The sequence below is a fragment of the Pholis gunnellus genome (genome assembly GCF_910591455.1).
Source record: "Pholis gunnellus genome assembly, chromosome: 6".
NCBI classification, from domain to species: domain Eukaryota; kingdom Metazoa; phylum Chordata; class Actinopteri; order Perciformes; family Pholidae; genus Pholis; species Pholis gunnellus.
In genome coordinates, this window is record NC_136532.1 from 15,123,089 (window position 1) to 15,141,073 (window position 17,985).

At 40.7% G+C, this 17,985-nt stretch overlaps 1 protein-coding gene and 1 long non-coding RNA gene across 2 annotated transcripts; both read left to right on the top strand.

The window, feature by feature from the left end:
* The first annotated feature begins 3,201 nt into the window (after window positions 1-3,201).
* On the top strand, window positions 3,202-5,888 carry ela3l (elastase 3 like). The gene is made up of 8 exons (XM_079160946.1): window positions 3,202-3,323; window positions 3,606-3,694; window positions 3,896-3,993; window positions 4,183-4,311; window positions 4,702-4,838; window positions 5,098-5,243; window positions 5,560-5,712; window positions 5,834-5,888. The coding sequence occupies exons 1-8, from the start codon at window positions 3,284-3,286 to the stop codon at window positions 5,849-5,851; spliced, it is 810 nt and encodes a 269-aa protein (XP_079017072.1). The 5' UTR covers window positions 3,202-3,283; the 3' UTR covers window positions 5,852-5,888.
* Window positions 5,889-8,092: 2,204 nt separating this feature from the next.
* LOC306697547 lies at window positions 8,093-12,500 on the top strand. The gene is made up of 3 exons (XR_013767129.1): window positions 8,093-8,328; window positions 8,735-8,840; window positions 10,973-12,500. It is a non-coding gene; the product is annotated as an uncharacterized lncRNA (long non-coding RNA).
* The last annotated feature ends 5,485 nt before the right edge of the window (window positions 12,501-17,985 follow it).

A 17,985-nucleotide genomic window follows, 5' to 3' on the forward strand; every position in this document is an offset into this window, starting at 1 on the left:
ATAAACACTTTTTTAAATACAAAACATAAAAATAACAACTGTAGACAAGACAGTTTCTAAAGTAGATGATAATAAGATGTGGATCTTGATAATATCTTATTAGAAAAAATACTTTATGATACATAGAATTAAGGCTAAAAACGTAGGAGAGTGAATACAAAATTCAGGTAATTGATAGTTTATTTATTTGTTACATAAAAGGGCAAACAGGATATTATCCAGTGAAAATCAAACAAAAAGTAAACAATTAGCACATGAGCATAAGAGACATAAATGCCAAATCAAATAAATAATAAATTCAAGCAGTAAGCGGTTCCTCACACGCAATAACACTATATGTGGTGAGACAGGCTGCACCCAGTCCCACTACTCCCCTGCTACTCTCTCCCACTCAACATGTAGGAAATGGAAACCTGGCAAGTATGCACAGGACCTGTAGCAAAACCAGTTGGGTCACGATAATGCTTTAATTAAATTAGTAGTTGCAAACATGGGAGTCTGTTCAAGATGATAAGCCAAAAATGGTGGTAAGCACCGGAGTGAAACCACAGTAAACAAAGACATCTAAATGAAGTAAACATATGTGCCAGCAATCGAAAGTGAAGCCAGGGACGACCGTCTGTTAACATCAGGAAGGATCATGATAAAAGCAAATCAGCAGCAGACAGCCGATGTTTGGATTTACTTCAGCCCTACAGCTCAAAACACACGCCTGTGGCAAATAAGACGGCCACTGGAAAATACAGCTGTCTATTTTTCAAAAGGAAAAAAGCTTAACAATATTGACGTGAGGGGGCTCAGAAAGGGCTAAACTATTTGACAATTGCCACAAATCAAAAGATCCTGCACACTGGGCATAGGCATGCTACATACAGTGGTAGTATTGTTGGATACAAAGAGGAATGCAAGGGAAATTACTCAACAACCACAAGGCTGACTGAAGCCAACAGCAGCGTCCTGCCATAATAATTATACATTATTGCAACATCTCTCTCTCTTTTACTCCACGTGGGGAATGGCAATGACCAAGTACAATGTTTATTGCCCTAAAGTAATATAAAGCAATACCATAAACCTCATAGGTGTCATTCAGAGTTCAGCTGCTGTTCTGATAGGGAAAACAGGCAGAAGTGTACCCGTTACAAACCCCTGAGGGGCTTTCAGTTGATGAGGTGTTCTGCTTTGCTCAGCCGTGAAACTAGTAAGACTCATCTCAGAACATGACAGGCTGCATCTTACTGCATATAAACATACTTCAGTTGTAAGGGGATGATTTTGGAGATCAGAGGTTTTGAACTCTATTGGAAGGGTTCCAGGTCAGTTTGATGTTTTTTTGTCACAGCATTAACTGAGATCATTTAAATTATCTGTTTGTTATCTTTTTTTCTGAGTAATGTAGTTATATTGATATAGAACGCACCTGAGTTTATTATATTGTGTCATCTGTCCACTAACAAATGAATGAATACTGGGACTTTAATCAGAAAATGAGAGAGGGAGGCATCTCTTCTGGACACCGGCCTGTAATGCGTTGACTGTGTTTTACAGAATTGAAGAGTCATTTTAATTAGCTTGCAATTAATTGCATATCCTAGCTGTAGAGAAGTTCACACGCACCGCATGCTTTCACACACACAATCACATTTAGACACACAAATATGCACAAACACCCCCACAAACAAGCCAAGTATGTCTAAGCTTGTTTTTGTCGCTGTGGTTGACTTTCAAGTGTTTTTTTCTTCCTATCAAATATGTTCTTCAATCTGTAAACTAGTTCTAAACAAACTTTGAAACAAAACTTTAAAAACAACATTGTTGTTTTGTAGTTTCAGCAGTCATTTTGTAAGGTATTATCTGTGGCGTATGAGTCTCTTACTATCATTGTCAATGTTTTTTCTCCTTTTAGGATGCTAAAACACAGTTAGATTAAGAACTGATTTTCTCAATGACTGATGTTGTTTCTTGCAGCAAACAGACACAAAATGCAGTATTTCATTTTTTCTCTTTTGTAAAAGAATTCAACTTAGGTTGGTGTCTGAACAGATAAATTGTCCCATCTAGTGGTGAATTGGGAAACTAAATGATTCATGATCGAAGAGCCCAGTCTGAGAAAAAGGGTTTTTTTTATGAAATGCTTTGTATTACAGCACAACAGTTGTTTAAAGGGGTCACAGACCAGTGATCAAGCTCCTGTAACTGCCTAAATACGGCAGTTACAGGCCTAAAACAACTTGTCAAAGCTGATTTCAGGCTCTCTCATCAGAAACACCTTGAAGATCATTACATGACAATCATTTGTGTTCTAACACTGACTATTCCTCACCATCTTTTCTACTTACACCACCCATTTACTGCACCATAACACCTAACCTTTATTTTGCCATGTCATATCACTCAAACAGCTTTTGACAGATTTACAAAGTCTGCATGCTGAGTCACTTCAGGTCTGCACACTCTGACACGTTCGTACCTCAGGAATTGTGTCAGTGTCGTCCAAGTCTCATAACTTATTCAAGTCATCAGAACAACCTCAGGATATTCTCCACATTTTACGTTACAGCAACACATTTACTGCATAGAAAAATGCTAATGATGTTTGAATATATTGAGTGATGTGTTTGGTCATACATATGGTCGTACAGTATGTCTCACATTGCTGGCACTGCAGAATTCACTGCAGAACTGTGTGCGCTGTAAGGTGTCAAAAGATTGTGGTGTAGCTGTCGATATTTTCTGCACCAGTGACACCATCTGCTCCTCATTGTCCTGGTTATTTGTCATAGTAATGCCCCCGCGTTTGATTTTTGTTTTGCAGTTCGCAGAAAACAGGTCAATACCAGTAATCCAGATGTTGGCTTCCCATGCTGTTATGCAAGCGTTTAATTCCAGGTTTCAGAAAAGAGCCTTTGTCATTGAAAGGAGTAAAGGTGAGTTCAAAAACGGAATATGATGCAACGGCTGTCTGGTATGTGTCGCCAACACAGACATACACATACTATGCATGTATACATGGAAACCCTTGTGAATATGCATAATGCTTACAGAGCGCACACTGTAGCTCTACATCGAGGTCATGCGAAATGTTCCAGAAAACACACCTGTGTGTTTTGTCAGACACCGAGTTGCTCTGACCCTCACTGCCATTGGTCCGTCTTCATCCCCGTAGGCCATGACAAACCAATAGGAGTGTTTGTTGCCACATTCGGCCTGGGTGTAGCCTGTGGTGAAAAGTTTAAAAAGAGAGTGTTGGTCCTGCTGTGCCTCAGCAGAAGCATCAATCAACATGATCCCCATTGTGCTGGCCTCAGTGCTCATCGCTAGCGGTAAGAACATCTGGTATTCCCTAATTCTGTCTGTAATTGTTTCTGTATGGTTGCAAGTTTGTGTGAGTGAGTGAGTGTGCGAGCCTATTACCACAAAGGAAGCTAGCAAAGTGCAATTCTTTACTGAAAAGAAAAATGATGAAGTTGTGCCTCATGTAAGAATCAAAATGAAATGATTTAATGATTTAATGATTACATTTAGTAATTTCAATGTTCTATTACCTCCTGAACACTCTCTATCTCATCATACATCACACTCATGTCTATCTCCTCCTCTTCCAGCCCTTGGGTGTGGCACCCCACCCATCGAGCCCCTGACTTCCCGTGTGGTCAATGGAGTAGACGCCAAGCCCCACAGCTGGCCCTGGCAGGTATGCTAATATCTACACATCTGTCAATGTTTTTAGATTTACCGGCAAACTTTTCGGTTTGGTATCTGCTTATTAGATTCCAGACCCAGGAATGTTTGTATTTAAATGTTGCTTTTGAATCTAAGTCAGCTAACTATGCCATCTATGCATCCACAACCTGCCTCTTACTGTATCCTTTATGTTGTCCTGTTTCGTGTCCAGATCTCTCTGCAGTATGAGAGAGACGGTGTGTGGAGGCACACTTGTGGGGGATCTCTGATTGCTGCCAACTGGGTCATGACTGCTGCTCACTGCATCAAGTATGAACAGCGGAGAGACACAGAAATATAAACACAAAAACGCCAATGCTGACCACTACAAGTCACATTCTCACAGAATGAGTACAGCATTTATGCTGTACTCATTCTGTTCTTATTAACCCTATTTAACCCTGATTGAAATGAGGATCACACAAGTCATGAACTACAAAAGCTGTTCTCTCCCCCCAGCAAGAAGCTCTCCTACAGGGTGTTCGTGGGCAAATACAACCTGGTGGAGGAAGAGACTGGCTCCAAGGCCATCCTGCCTGAGAAGATTATTGTCCATGAGAAATGGAACCAGATCTTTGTGGCCTTCGGGTAAGACAAGCACCACCGTACAGTACAAAGCGCAGTCTGAGTGCCTGAGTGTACTGCCGCAACGTGCAGTAAATCATAATCTCATCTATTATGTGTTGAGGTGACAAAGTGGGCTGAGGCTCAAATTCCATTTATTCACTTTGTTCCAGCGCATTCCTTTGACACAAGTTCTCCATCTTCATGCATCTCATTATTCTCCACAGGCAATAAAAAGTGTAAGAAAACACGAATAAGAGTGGCCCACTTTAACCATAGATAGTGTACTCAAGTATGCAGCTGGACTTTTTCCACAGTGGGAAATAAGATCAATTAAATTAGCCATTGAGGTGATTCATTTGAATGTACAATGCAGAAATGATAACTCTTTTCCTCTTTCTGTCTTTCTTGCAGAAACGATATTGCCCTGATCAAGCTGTCAGAGTCTGTGACTTTGAGCGACCAGGTGCAGCTGGCATGTATCCCTGCTGCTGGCACTGTGCTGTCCAACCTCTACCCCTGCTACATCACCGGATGGGGCAGGCTCTACAGTAAGTCACTGTTTGTGGAAGGCTGGGCTGTGTTTAGTGAGCGTGATCTTGGTTACCCGTGGAAACCTCCAAAGTTGGGATGAAAATCACATGCCTGAGATTTTAGATGAAACTTTTCACGGGGTAGGATTACTCTTAAATTGAAAATTTGGGTCGGGCTGTGAATTTTGCCCTGGGGGAAATGTTGTATAGCAGATTTGAAAGATGGCGAGTGAATGTGGATGATGGTACATTAATAGTCTCTGCCTGTGTGTTTTAGCCGGAGGCCCCATAGCTGATAAGCTGCAGCAGGCTTTGATGCCTGTGGCTGACCATGCTACCTGCTCTAAGTCTGACTGGTGGGGTATTGCTGTCAGGACTACCATGGTGTGTGCCGGTGGCGATGGAATCGTGGCTGGATGCAATGTAAGTGTGTGTGTGTGTGTTTGTGTGAGCGTGTGTGTGTCTGTGTGTGAAGCAATTTTGAATTGGAATGCAATGAGTGCGTTCAAATAAAAATGTCCAAGGAATCATAGGGAAAGATTACACTCAAGTGTTGTCTAGCTGCCAAGGAATGTGACAAATGTTTCTTGTGTCCCCATTATACTTGGTGAAACAATGATTCTGATTGTGATTCTCATAGTTGTGCCTTGCCAGTCCCCGAGCAGCTACACCAAATGCATACAACATAAGCCCTCCTCTCTCTCTCTCGCTCTCTCTCTCTCTCTCTCTCTGTGTCCAGGGCGACTCTGGTGGCCCTCTGAACTGTAAGAACACAGAGGGATCCTGGGAAGTCCATGGCATTGCCAGCTTTGTCTTTGGTCTTGGCTGCAACTATGAAAAGAAACCCACTGTCTTCACCAGAGTCTCAGCTTTCAACGACTGGATCGACCAGGTAAGAGAGACACTCAAATGGATTTTAATTAATTTGTGGAGAAGCACCTCCACTTGGCATACAGCAAAGGCCGTTTCCTTGTTTCAACTTGACTCTAATGAATGAATATTTGTGTTTTCAGGTTATGATGAACAACTAAAAAAGAGGAAGTGGCAATAAAAGATACCCAATCTGTATTTTTCTTGTGTGTGTTTGGATACCCACCGGCTTTAGCAGACTCTCACATCCGATAAATCCCCATAGCGAATGAATCCTAAACGTTATTAAGCCACATTTAGTGAAACTGTGTCATATGTGGCTGGCAAGAAAAATAAACAATGTCAACAAATATCCAGCAGGTGTCCTCATACACTTATCATAGGAAATTGGTTCTGACAGCTTTTCAAATCCGGACACTGTGCAGAACAGCCAATTTTTCTGGCTGCAAATACAGCACCAACAAACGTGATACACTGTTAATAGCTTACATCAAATAAGCAGGTGATTCATACAAAATTGTCACAACATGTCAAATAGCACCAAGTTGCATATTGGATTATTAGAGTAAACGGTGTACGCTGTTACGAAATAAGCACTTCATATGAAATATGAATCTAATATCCCAGCTGGAACCTGACTTGGTTTGTCCTTGTGCCCTTTCAACGGGAGGACTTTATGAAAGCCATTCCACTGAATCTATCTTTCCTCGTGATAATATCGCTCTGAAAAGAACTACGGTTAGAATGGAAAAGTTTAGATTCCTTTCTCTCGTTGTGATGAGATGAGGATGAGAGAATAGACGGGAAATTAAGAAAAGAAATTAAATGGCCTCTCTCTTCTGTCTTTTTTTAATTAATCTCACTCTTTTTTTTCTTTCCGACACATTTGTAAGATTCTAACACAGGCACCCTGATCAGTTTTGACGGGGTAATGGAGGTGTGCAAGCGTCCTCAATGACATGTGAGGCAGTGATCAGACATGACACGTCCTGCGCAAGAGTAATAATTACTGTGTGTGTGTGTGTGTGTGTGTGTGTGTGTGTGTGTGTGTGTGTGTGTTAAGAACAGACAGAGGGAGACACAGGGAGTTTTCATCATGTGTCTGTGATTCTCTCAGGCTATATGTGAGTGCATTTCTCTGATATGATGAATCACTCTTCTGAAGCATCGGCCTCTGGAGTATCCGTCTGTGATCAGTGATAACTATCCCATCTAAACTCTCATGAAGGCTACAGCACAAGTGCAGCTCCCTGACTAATTCAGTCTGATTTGGATGGAAATGAAGGTATCCACGGATATTGCCTGTCTCCACTTGAAATGCATCTCGAAAAAAGAAGCCGATACCGTTTTGACAAGCACTTTGCATTGTTACAGTGCACAGTGCTGATGGTGGAGCACTGCATTCATATGGAATGATTAAATACTGAGTGCAGTAATTCATCCAAATGAAATTAAATAACAATGCTAAAAATGCTAAAACTTTAAATATGTCTGACTATGTATGATATCATCCCGTTCATGGTTTTAATTAATTTTGTTTAGTTACATATATAAAGCTACTATCATCTGGCACTTAACATTGCCAGTCACTACAATCATATCTAATTTAAACATTGTACTTCTTAAAGTATTGGTAATATGTGCACCAGTACAGCACTTTAACTAAACGGATGATCTCTGGATCTGTTCCCCTGCAAAAAGTTTTTCTGAAGCCAGTGGTGAGGGGAGAAATGAGGCCTCAAAAGAAGGCTTTGTCTCTTCCTGAACTGTTTAGGTCATGGTGCTCCACTCCCATCACACACACACACACACACACACACACACACACAGACAAAGGAAGGGAGACAGAGAGAGAGCCCAGCAGAATCCCCCAGGGGCACCCTGCTGTTGTGCTGAATACCAATAAGGAAAAGAGGAGGCAACAAGTTCTGAGTTTATGCAGCTGCTGTTCAAGCTCTTGCAACTTGTTTCAAGTGAACTAAGCAGTGAAGAGAGTGCCTGTCATTCACTGCAGCTCTGCCTGTGTTCAGGCCAAAATTATTTTGCATGGCCTCTCTCTTCTCTAGTAAATTATTTTGCATTATGTTACATCTCTTTTACGTTGCATGCACTGACTGGTGGGGTTGTTGCAACGACCTTTTGTCTAAAAGTCTTGACCGTGTGCTCTCCACAGAGGTGTGAGAGGAAAAGCGCTTGATGGGATGTTCCAAGAGCGCCTTTGTATAAATAGCTCAGTAGTAACAGACTCGGAGAGAGAGAGAGAGAGAGAGGGAGGGAGAGATGGAGGAGGGGGGGTGGAGGAGGGGGGAGGGACTTGGGACTGATGAGCAGCTACACTGACACCAGCCTCTCCGCTCAGCAGTCACGGAGAACCGGTCAAGACTCCGCCAGCTTGACTGCACTAACGGTCCGGTGCGGCACAGACATTTCGCCAAACGGTCAGGGAGAGTTCGGTGACGTGCTTTGAAGAAAAAGTTCCCGCCTTTACAAACAAGTAGTTGAAGATCCGTGTCCTTTGTGAACATTTTATATGGACGCGTTTGGCAGCTGAGGCGTGCGTGGAGGAGAGGACATAGAAAGTAGCTACAGACACATGGACACCGGACACCGGAGGGGACACCAGAGACTAGGCAGGCCGGTGAGATGTTTATGTGCTTAAAGTGATACTGCAAGCAGGCTACAAACAACTAGCAAAATATTGAAATATAAACAAATGACATTTTATCTTGAGTCCACACAAAAGTATTTCACAAAATGTTTTCTGTAATAGAGTAACAACAGTAGTGCATTCATTGCCTTCCTAAAGTTCTGCCTAAACAGTCTTGAAAGTATTTCAAAATGATATGCAATATAATACTTGCGTAAAATATCCACAATCAAAACAGTAATAGACCACTATAGTTTGTCCCCTTTAAGAACAACCAATAATTAAATGTCTGATTATGCCCTTGTCTACAAATCAACAACTAGTTGGCTTTACTTTGTTATGTTATAAATAGTGTCACTGTCAGCACTAAACAGTGTTTATTCCCCCGACTTCATAGTCAAGTTGTAGGCCATGCAGCTGGTGTTCTCTAATGAGCTGGGGAGGAAGGGAGCCAGTTCAGTCACATGAGACGGAGGTCACTCATTCTGATAGTCCACTGCAAGGTGATGCATTATGCACTAACATTGGCCTGTTTTCCATGTGGTCACTGCCAGCAAAAGTGTGATTGCCTGTGTGCAGAACCAATTTGGCCACCTCTGTGGGAAGCAGCCTTTGGTGCATGTAGACTATATTTGCATGCATTTAAATGAGATTGTTTGCATTTGTACACAAAAGGCCTTTATGTCAATCAATGGCACCATTCACACACACACGCATGCATCCACAAGCATACACTTGTGCTGTATTTTGCTGTTACATGACACCCGTATCAACCTAAAGCTTACTTCCTGCTACAACCACAGAGCATTAGGCAAACGATAGTCTGTCTGTGGATTGATTGTGGCCTCAGGATGTGTGTGGATGTGTGTTTTTGTTTTTGTGTGTGGTGGGCCAGTCATGCGCTGATCTTTGCACCTTTGAATCCACCAAAACAAACATTCGATCAATCCATTTTCCGAAACTTATTCAAACTAAATTTGAACTTACTGACACATTATTTTACTATGTGTGTGCGATTGGGCCTCCAATCCTCTTTTGGAGTTATATTCCTAACACATTTGCTCTGCTCCAGTGTGGCCACCAGCTAAAACAGAGCTATCTTGTATTCAGAGGAAATTTATTTATCTTGCAAATGAAAACAAATGATCCTTGTAGTCATTAAAACATGAACCACGATCATGTACTTCGGGAAGTACATGCTATGAAATATAATTTGTGATAATGAATAACTGCTGCGACTGCTGTGTTTTCTTCTTATACGCACCACTGATTGTCTGAAATCAATATGAGCAAACATCCCTCATTGCTCACACTAATTTCTCTAACACACACACACACACACACACACACACAGACTCTTCTTTGTCACATCTCTCTGTCATCTCACACACATTCCTTGCTTTTGCTCTAATTGAAATTGTAAACTTGATACGCTACATTTAGTGTCACCTGACTTCTGCGAAAAAGTTCCTCAGGCTGTTTTGGAAATATTCTGCAAAAGCAGTGAGGGCAGGTTTATTGACAGTAATCCCAGTTAGAGAGTATGAGGGTTCATTCCCTACAGCGATGCCACCAGCATCCTGAGAGGGACCCATCTGGTTCAAACAGAAACCAACTTCTTGCATTGGAGAGCAGTTTAAATGCATCACTGACACCTACTCTGAGTTGGAGCTATCCATCTTTATTTGGCTTGGTCATAAAATGCCTATAAAGGGAAGGATAACTTTGAAATGAAATCTCAACAGCAAGCTTGGACTGTTGCAGTATTGCCCTCAGTTGGAGAGAGGAGGAAATATGTGGTCTCATTAGAAATGCATTAGAGGGAAAGAAGGGAGATATAGAAGCAAGGAAATGAGCTTGAGTTTTTATCTCTTACACTCTGAGAGGTAAAAATATTTACACTCTCCAACTCATGCTTGTCAGTCTCTCTCTCTCTCTCTCTCTTTAATATCAGCCACAAAACTGGCAACTATATTCCCACACGTTCCTTCTGAAAACACATTACTGCTGAAACTCATTCAAAAATAATTCAGCGAGGTAAAGTGCTTACTGGCACCTTCTTTATCAGTTTAATAACTTCATCACTCTCCGCCTGTGTAAAGGAAACAAGTCTAAAAAAGGATGGCACTTTCTTGTCCTGTAATACTCTCCTATCATCCACAGATTATTATACACAACAAATGAATTATTTTCTGCACCTGCCTGACAATTTTCTCATACATTTCAAGTACCGAGATAATATAATACAATTCATTGTGCAGCTTTATTAGACACGCTCATAATGCACTTATTGCCTCTCAAAAAATCTTGAGAATAAAACCCTTGTGCAAAGAAAAGCACAGGAATAGGCAAGTTATTCCATATGAATAGTGTCTGAAGGGATAAAGCCACTTTGTCCTGGTGACTACCCTGTCAGGGAGAAAGTAATCTTTACTGAGCTGACCTCATAGCAGACTCAGCTGGCCCACGTGACGGGCAGGTTAACTGTTGCCAAGAATACCAACATGTGTGTGTGTGTGCATGCATGCATGCATGTGTGTGCATGTGAGTGTGTGCGTGCACGTGTGTGTGTGTGGGTGCATGTGTACATGTGCTGTTAAAAAAAACTCATGCGATGCATTTTCTTTCTTTCCAGGGAGAATCTGTGGAGCTGTGGACCTGGCACCAGTGGTAGACTGCCCCATCTCCGAAGTGGGATGTGTCCTTAATGGGTCTGGAGGCGACAGTTCAGTCGACCATGGACCATGATCTGAGGATGGGCCTGTCTGTGTGGGCCATTATAGCCATCGTTTGTAACTCTGTGGTGGGCGTCCTCATCCTCATCCTCTTCGTCATCCTCTACAAGGCCTGCAAGGTGCCTTCACACCAAGAGAAAGTGCCAGGTTTCACAGCAGTGCCGGAGAAGAGGAAGAAGATGCCTGAACAGAAATACCTGCTGACAGCAGCCTGAGCATGAAGGACATAGACTTGAAATGTAGATATAATTCAACTTTGTCCATCTCGTAGAGACCAAAAGTTGAGTTACAGAGTGTTAGGAGACTAGCTGGACTAGCAACTTTAAGTGCTCTTCTACATTGTGTTTGGCTTCAACTACTCATCCCTTATACTCATATGTACTACTCCTTATTTTCATTCATTAACTCCTTGTGTTTTACATGAACATGCATATTCACATTTCTCCATCAGCCTCTCGTCACGCCATTCAGTGGAGCTCAGAGTGAGCTAACTGCAATACGAGTTGTGGCAAGGCCAACAACAACATACAAGCGGGCCCAATCCTCTTATCTCTGCTGTGCGTCGCAGGGACTGTCCATCTGTCAGTTTGCTTTGCTCTACGCAGGCAGACCATGAGCTCCTCCTCTACTTCAGCCATCTTCATGCCTCCATATCACACAACTGAGAGGATGTGGAGGAGAAACTGCAAAGACACAATGGATTGTATGGGGATATTTTGGGTTGATGGGGTTGGTTGAGCGTGACAATAACATGTTAGAGGTAAAGAGAAGAAGTACAAGTAGCTCACGAGCAGCTTAGTGTTTGCCGGCCGCATCCCTAATAACGGCAACGACAGAGCTGCCAAAACCAAAAGCCTGAAAGTCAGGATGGAGAGAGCTGCAGCTGGAGAAAGTGTGGTGAGAGTCACAACAGGGCAGAGAGGGAGACAGACGGAGAAAAAAAGGACAGATTTTTTTTGTGGGAATGATAAAGTTCAAGTGAAGAATCGAAGAGGGGATGCTTTGATGTGTTGTTTACAGAGAGGGAGCTCGAGGCCCCTGTTTGATAGTCTCCCTATTTGACACACAAGCTTTCACCTATCCAACTCCCATGGGATTAGAAGCAGCAGCAAAAATGTTACTTGTGTCCCAGCGTGCCTCTCTTTCATTTTATGATCTCCCAAAGACTGAATAAGATATTTATATACAGCCTTCACCAGAAATGACACTTAGTGAACACTCACAGTCTCATACGAGTGACTTTTGTATTTATTGGAGTGAATGTACTGCAGCTAACACACTGCATCATCAGAATAAAGAGAGCTGTATACCTCTATATGTTTTTGTCTTGACTAGTAGATCCAATGTTTATTAATGGAAGGGCTCTTCACGGAGATCAGGGTTTTTTTTGTGTTCGAGAAACAAAAAACTAATCTCAGGTATAAGTTAACTTGCTAAAATAATAATATGCTGATTTGATTTTCTGTGCCGCACTTTCTGTTCTATTACATGATATATTTCTGTGCAGATTACATGTAGCCCTAATGATGAACAGTAATGTGTACTGAAATGACTCGTTTGGTATTTGATAAATCATTTAAATCACCATTGAGTTGCAGCTTCTTGTGTGAACTTTTACCTTCATAAAGATGTATTTTGAATTTAACTTGGATTTTTTTACTCTGACAAAAAACAGAACTTTGATCAATCAAAGACTAATGAACAAAATAACCTCTCAAAAAAAACCCTTTGGTGATTGTCGTAGAGCTCTATGCCTTGTGGTACGGATGAGAGTTTATCTTTAACTGACATGATAAATTCATTTACTGTTGTTTATAATTAATGTTTCTAGGCCCCCTTTGTGTGTATTTGCATTAATAGCCCTCCAAATGTGGGAAACAAAAACATGAGAGCTTGAATAAAAATAATAATTGACTTCAGCTTCCTGCACTGAAGTTATCAATGAGGAACATATTGACCTGAACAGTGACCCACATCCTGTTGTTGGTCAACTACACCCATGTAATCCATATCTTAACCACGATCCAGCATTATTATAACAGAGGGAACTTCTGAGTGTTGACCGATAACCAGCAACTTGATTATACAAAGTTTAATTCATTTCAGTCATTATTTATCTCTGTCTATTTTCAGCACATAAAAGGCAGCAGTGGAACGTAACTTTGTTACAAGTACTGTACTTACAGTGAGTGCAATATTTAGGAACTTAAGTATTTGCATTTTATGCAAAACGTTGTACTTTTACTGAATTACATTTCAGAGGAATTAGTTTGACAGCTATGTATCCCCTAAGAATACACTGCGTTAGATTAATACAAAACGAATAAGAGTAGTGTACATTTAAAAAAATGCATCAATAATCATTTGTTGTAATAATGATTATATAACAAGAATAAGAAGATGGGACCATTCTGCGTGCATAGTGTGTACTTTTACTTTTGATACTTTAAGTATAATTTAGTAAATACTAATACTTAAATAATTTAAATGCAGACTGCTCACTTGCAATTCAATATTTGTAATTCAGGGTAATTTCATATATTTTTTATCACTTAATAAAGGAAGGAGATTGTTTTTTACTGATTAAATGTATTTTATGTTCCCATAGGTGAACTATTAAGATAACAGACGACAGGTGATGAAGAACAGTGTAATGTTATTTGTTTATTTGCATGTATATATATATGTGTAAAACAGTGGTTTACAGCAACTATGAGACAGATGGTTGGGGCCTTTGGTTGGCTTTTGATTTGAAGCTGATCATCTGAAAGGCAGTTCTACATCTGTCTAGTGTTTATCTGCTTCCCTTCTATTGATCTGCCTGCCAGTTCCTCTCTCTCTCTCTTTGGCTCTCGTTCTCTCACTTGTTTCTCTTTTCCCATCTAACCAGACTGGTGCCAGACCCTTGCAAGCTGCAGCGCAGATCCAGTGATCTACTCCACAGTGGGTTGAACGTCAAGGTCAGCATGTTCTGACACACACTGTTTTTGAACTACTGCACTCCTCCCCTACCTTGTTTTTCAAATCAGATCTTCTAGTCAAGAAAGGAGTTCATAAATTGATAATGTGTGATACCAGTGAGAGAAAACAATTGAATAAGCATTCATCTTGTCATCCATCTGTTCCCCTGCCCATCACACTTCCATTGATCCTTCCACCGCAGGTTTAGTGCTCAGAGATGGGGAATGAACTCTGCGTCAGTCACTCCATCCCTCAATTTCTGGGAATGCATTACACAGCACAAAAGCAATATCCCAGATCTTCCAATGGCAGTTGCGATGGAAGAGTGACACTGAACTCAGCATGGTGTTATAGAATGATCAGGACAACTTACTAATAAACAAATGAGTGGCCAGTAATCTGCAGCTCCATCTGCACAGCTGGAGGGGTTGCGTAACCCACATCAGCAAAGACTGAGTCATGGGCAGTATTTGTGTGTGTGTGTGTGTGTGTGTGTGTGTGTGTGTGTGTGTGTGTGTGTGTGTGTGTGTGTGTGTGTGTGTGTGTGTGTGTGTGTGTGTGTGTGTGTGTGTGTGTGTCTGTGGTATAACGTAATTACCAAGGGATCAAGTCTCTGTTTTGGACACCGCATGCCATCAAAATAGTGGGTTTTTTTACTATTTATAATCTTATGTAATCTCAAATTTAATTTAGTGGCTCCAAATAAAACATTGTGTGTGTGTGTGTGTTAGAAAGAGACAGAGAGTGAATCACACATAACTGTTGCTTTGAGGCTGTCTATGGTTGAATATATTAACTAGTATTATGCTCAAGAGCAATGCAAAGATGTGCAGGAATGGCTAAAAGTGTATGTGTGCTGGCATCTTACTGTTCTGGCATATGAATAATGAATGAGAACATTCTAATCATACTTAATAAGATCTTCATATCGGACTCCTGTGGAGTCATGAACACTAATCACAATTACATTCACAGAGACTTACAGTAATTTAATCGATTTTGACAACAATTCAACTCTGATATCGAAATCATTATTAACCAGTAATTGAATTAATATGAATGTTTATTCTGTCAACAGAGGTTAAATCGTGCACGAAAGCTGGAATAATGGCTGTGATAGGAAAAGCATGAGCAGCATGCATGACATGGTGGGGGGAAAGGAAACATTGTGAGTGTGCATGCGATGAGTAACAGGAGAGTGAGAAAATTAAAGAAAGTGAATGTATTATTATCTATTTTTCACATACTTGTATAGTGTCTCACAAAAGAACAGCGTCTCACCTTTCACAAAGTACAACAAACTGACCACCAAATCGTCAAATCTAATTCATATGCATGAGCAGAAATGTGGACCTCAAACTGTTTGCATTTAGACTAAAATACTACGACCTACTTGACCCTCCACCTCATTGTCATGCATCCTCCGTCCATCTTGATTACCTCCTCTCCTGTAGAATGAGACTGCCACCTGCTGGTTAAACGTCTAATGTGTGCTGCCTCGGGCTGTAACCACCTGCTGGTGGGTGTAGCAGTGGCTGATTGCTGGCTAGACCCGTCTCCATTATTGTGCAGCAGAGCATGCTACTGCTGCTCTCTGCTGGCATTTTCAGGTAAGGCCAATGTGCGATCAGATGTGTCAGGGATTTTCAATGCGAACGTGTCACAACGTTCTGGATGTTCTGCTTGTGGGCCATCATTAGCCAGAGGTTATATTATTTTCCCCAGCATGTATAATTAATGTGTCCATGATGGTCTTTTGCTGTGGTTCAGTGGTGGAAGAACTATTACCACAGTGTATAAATACACCGTCAGAAACATTTCATTAAAGATAATATATTGTACTAGATAATACACAGTGTATTATTAAGTACAATATATTTGATTGTACAAAATGTGCCCGAGTTAATGTCCTCGGCATGTCTTCGGCTACTGTTCATAGCAGTAACTGTTCGTTGCTGAGTGTTGAGGCAGAAAGCTGTCATGGCTGTGCTGCAGTTTCTAGAATGGTGACAGAGGTTGATCGTTATTTCTACTCAGTGATTCTAATTGTTTAGTAGGAAACCAAAGATAGTCAACCTTATTAATATACTATAATTTAAAATAAATTGAAGATTACACACAGTAATTTGACCTATATTCACTATCACAGACCACAGGTTATGAATCAATTCCTCAGGTTTTCCATGTGTTTTGTCTCTGGCGCTACAATTAATTGGTTCCAAGCTGTTCATTTAATTGAGTAATTTATTCCGTTTTAATTTAAATCCCTGAATGAAGCCGATTGTTAATTGACTTCCCGACTGATAGGTTGTTAAGCTGTCTGCCTCTGATCTTTCTAGTATTTTTCTAATAAATAAATGTCTTGAGTGAGTTCAACTGGAGTATAAACACTGGATTTCAAGACTGAGACTCCTTTTAAAGATTTATTTTGTTTTTGAGGATTAAAAAAATGGAAATTTTAAATCCTCTGATATTCTGACTACATTTATTCACTTAACTTTCATTTTAGATTCAGATTTAGGCTTATCTGTTACTCCAGACGTGCAAAAGAGAAAGAAACAAAAAGAAAAAAAGTAGGAGAAACAAAAAGAATAAGCTGACTTGCTTAAGCCCTAAATAGCCATACCATATTATAGTGATTCTCTCACATCATAGCTTCCAATTACACATCACACTGACATTAATCTATTACCACAGTGGAAGGAGTATAGACCTTTTGTCTAAAAGATGCAATGCCAAAGGATATGAATACTCTGTTGTAAGCAGTAATTGCAGGTCGGTTTTTGGATCTCACCTACCAGAGTTCGGTACTTTAAACTTTTCCTGTGTCGCCACCAACACTCAATCTGTAATAATGCAAATGCCAGTGGGCTTTAGGCTCCATCACCGTTGTATTACCTCATTTGGCGATAGATGGTAAAAAAAAAAGATATATTTAGATAGATATAACCAGATGTTTTTGTTTGAAACATTCAAATAAATAAACTAACATTATCAACAGAATGTGAAGTGGTTACAGTCTATGTATTGTGTCCCAGAGATATATATTGAAATGAGCATGCTATTACCACTTGTACCCCGAGGGGCAATAGTGAGTCACCCTAGCGTCAGTCTGACTCAGTCCAGAAAATGAAGACGTAGAGCTGCATCTGGCTTGACAAAAGCATTTGTGACTTGAATATTTAAAAATATTTCCATTTACTGAGCAAACCCTTTGATGTGATTCATAAGCACACATATTTTATTCTGTATTCAATGTATTATTTTACTTCAGCTCAGAGGCACAGACAGAGGTATAACTTTGCATCAGTGAGTGTTCTATCCCAACAAATAAGGTCATTGGTTCAAATTGAAATAATTGATTGCTATTAGTGTAAAACAACATGTCCCGCCTATTTTACCCAAACTAAGAGGACGGGTCCTGCTGTATATGGGTGCAACCTGGTGTGATTTATGATCTTTTGCGGACGCCAGTGGAACAAAGTGAGAGAGCAGCAGAGACACTGAAACTAAGAGGTGACAATACATATGACTTGAAACTTGTACAGATTTGGTCTTCAAATACCCTTGGATTCTGGATCTGGATTTGATTCTCTCCCTGACAAGTGGTATAGCGATCTACCCATGTGGGCACCTGGATAAAATAATATTTTTTTTTTTGAGGGGGGGGGTTATTTTATAAAAGGTTACTGTGAGGAACTTTTAACTGAAATGGTCTCAAATTAGCACTGATGCTTCTATATGACCTTTATAAGTTAACGAGACCATCAGATAGAAGATTGTCTATTTCTACATATATAGTTTATTTTTTTAAGCAACATCAGATGAAATCATTCAGGTTCACAAGAAACTCCTTCAGCCCAGACTCCAGCAGGGCCTCTAGCAGCGACAAGCCCACCACGGACAGACCCAGATCGGGTTTTGCAGCAGCCTTGGATCTGCAGTCGCAAAC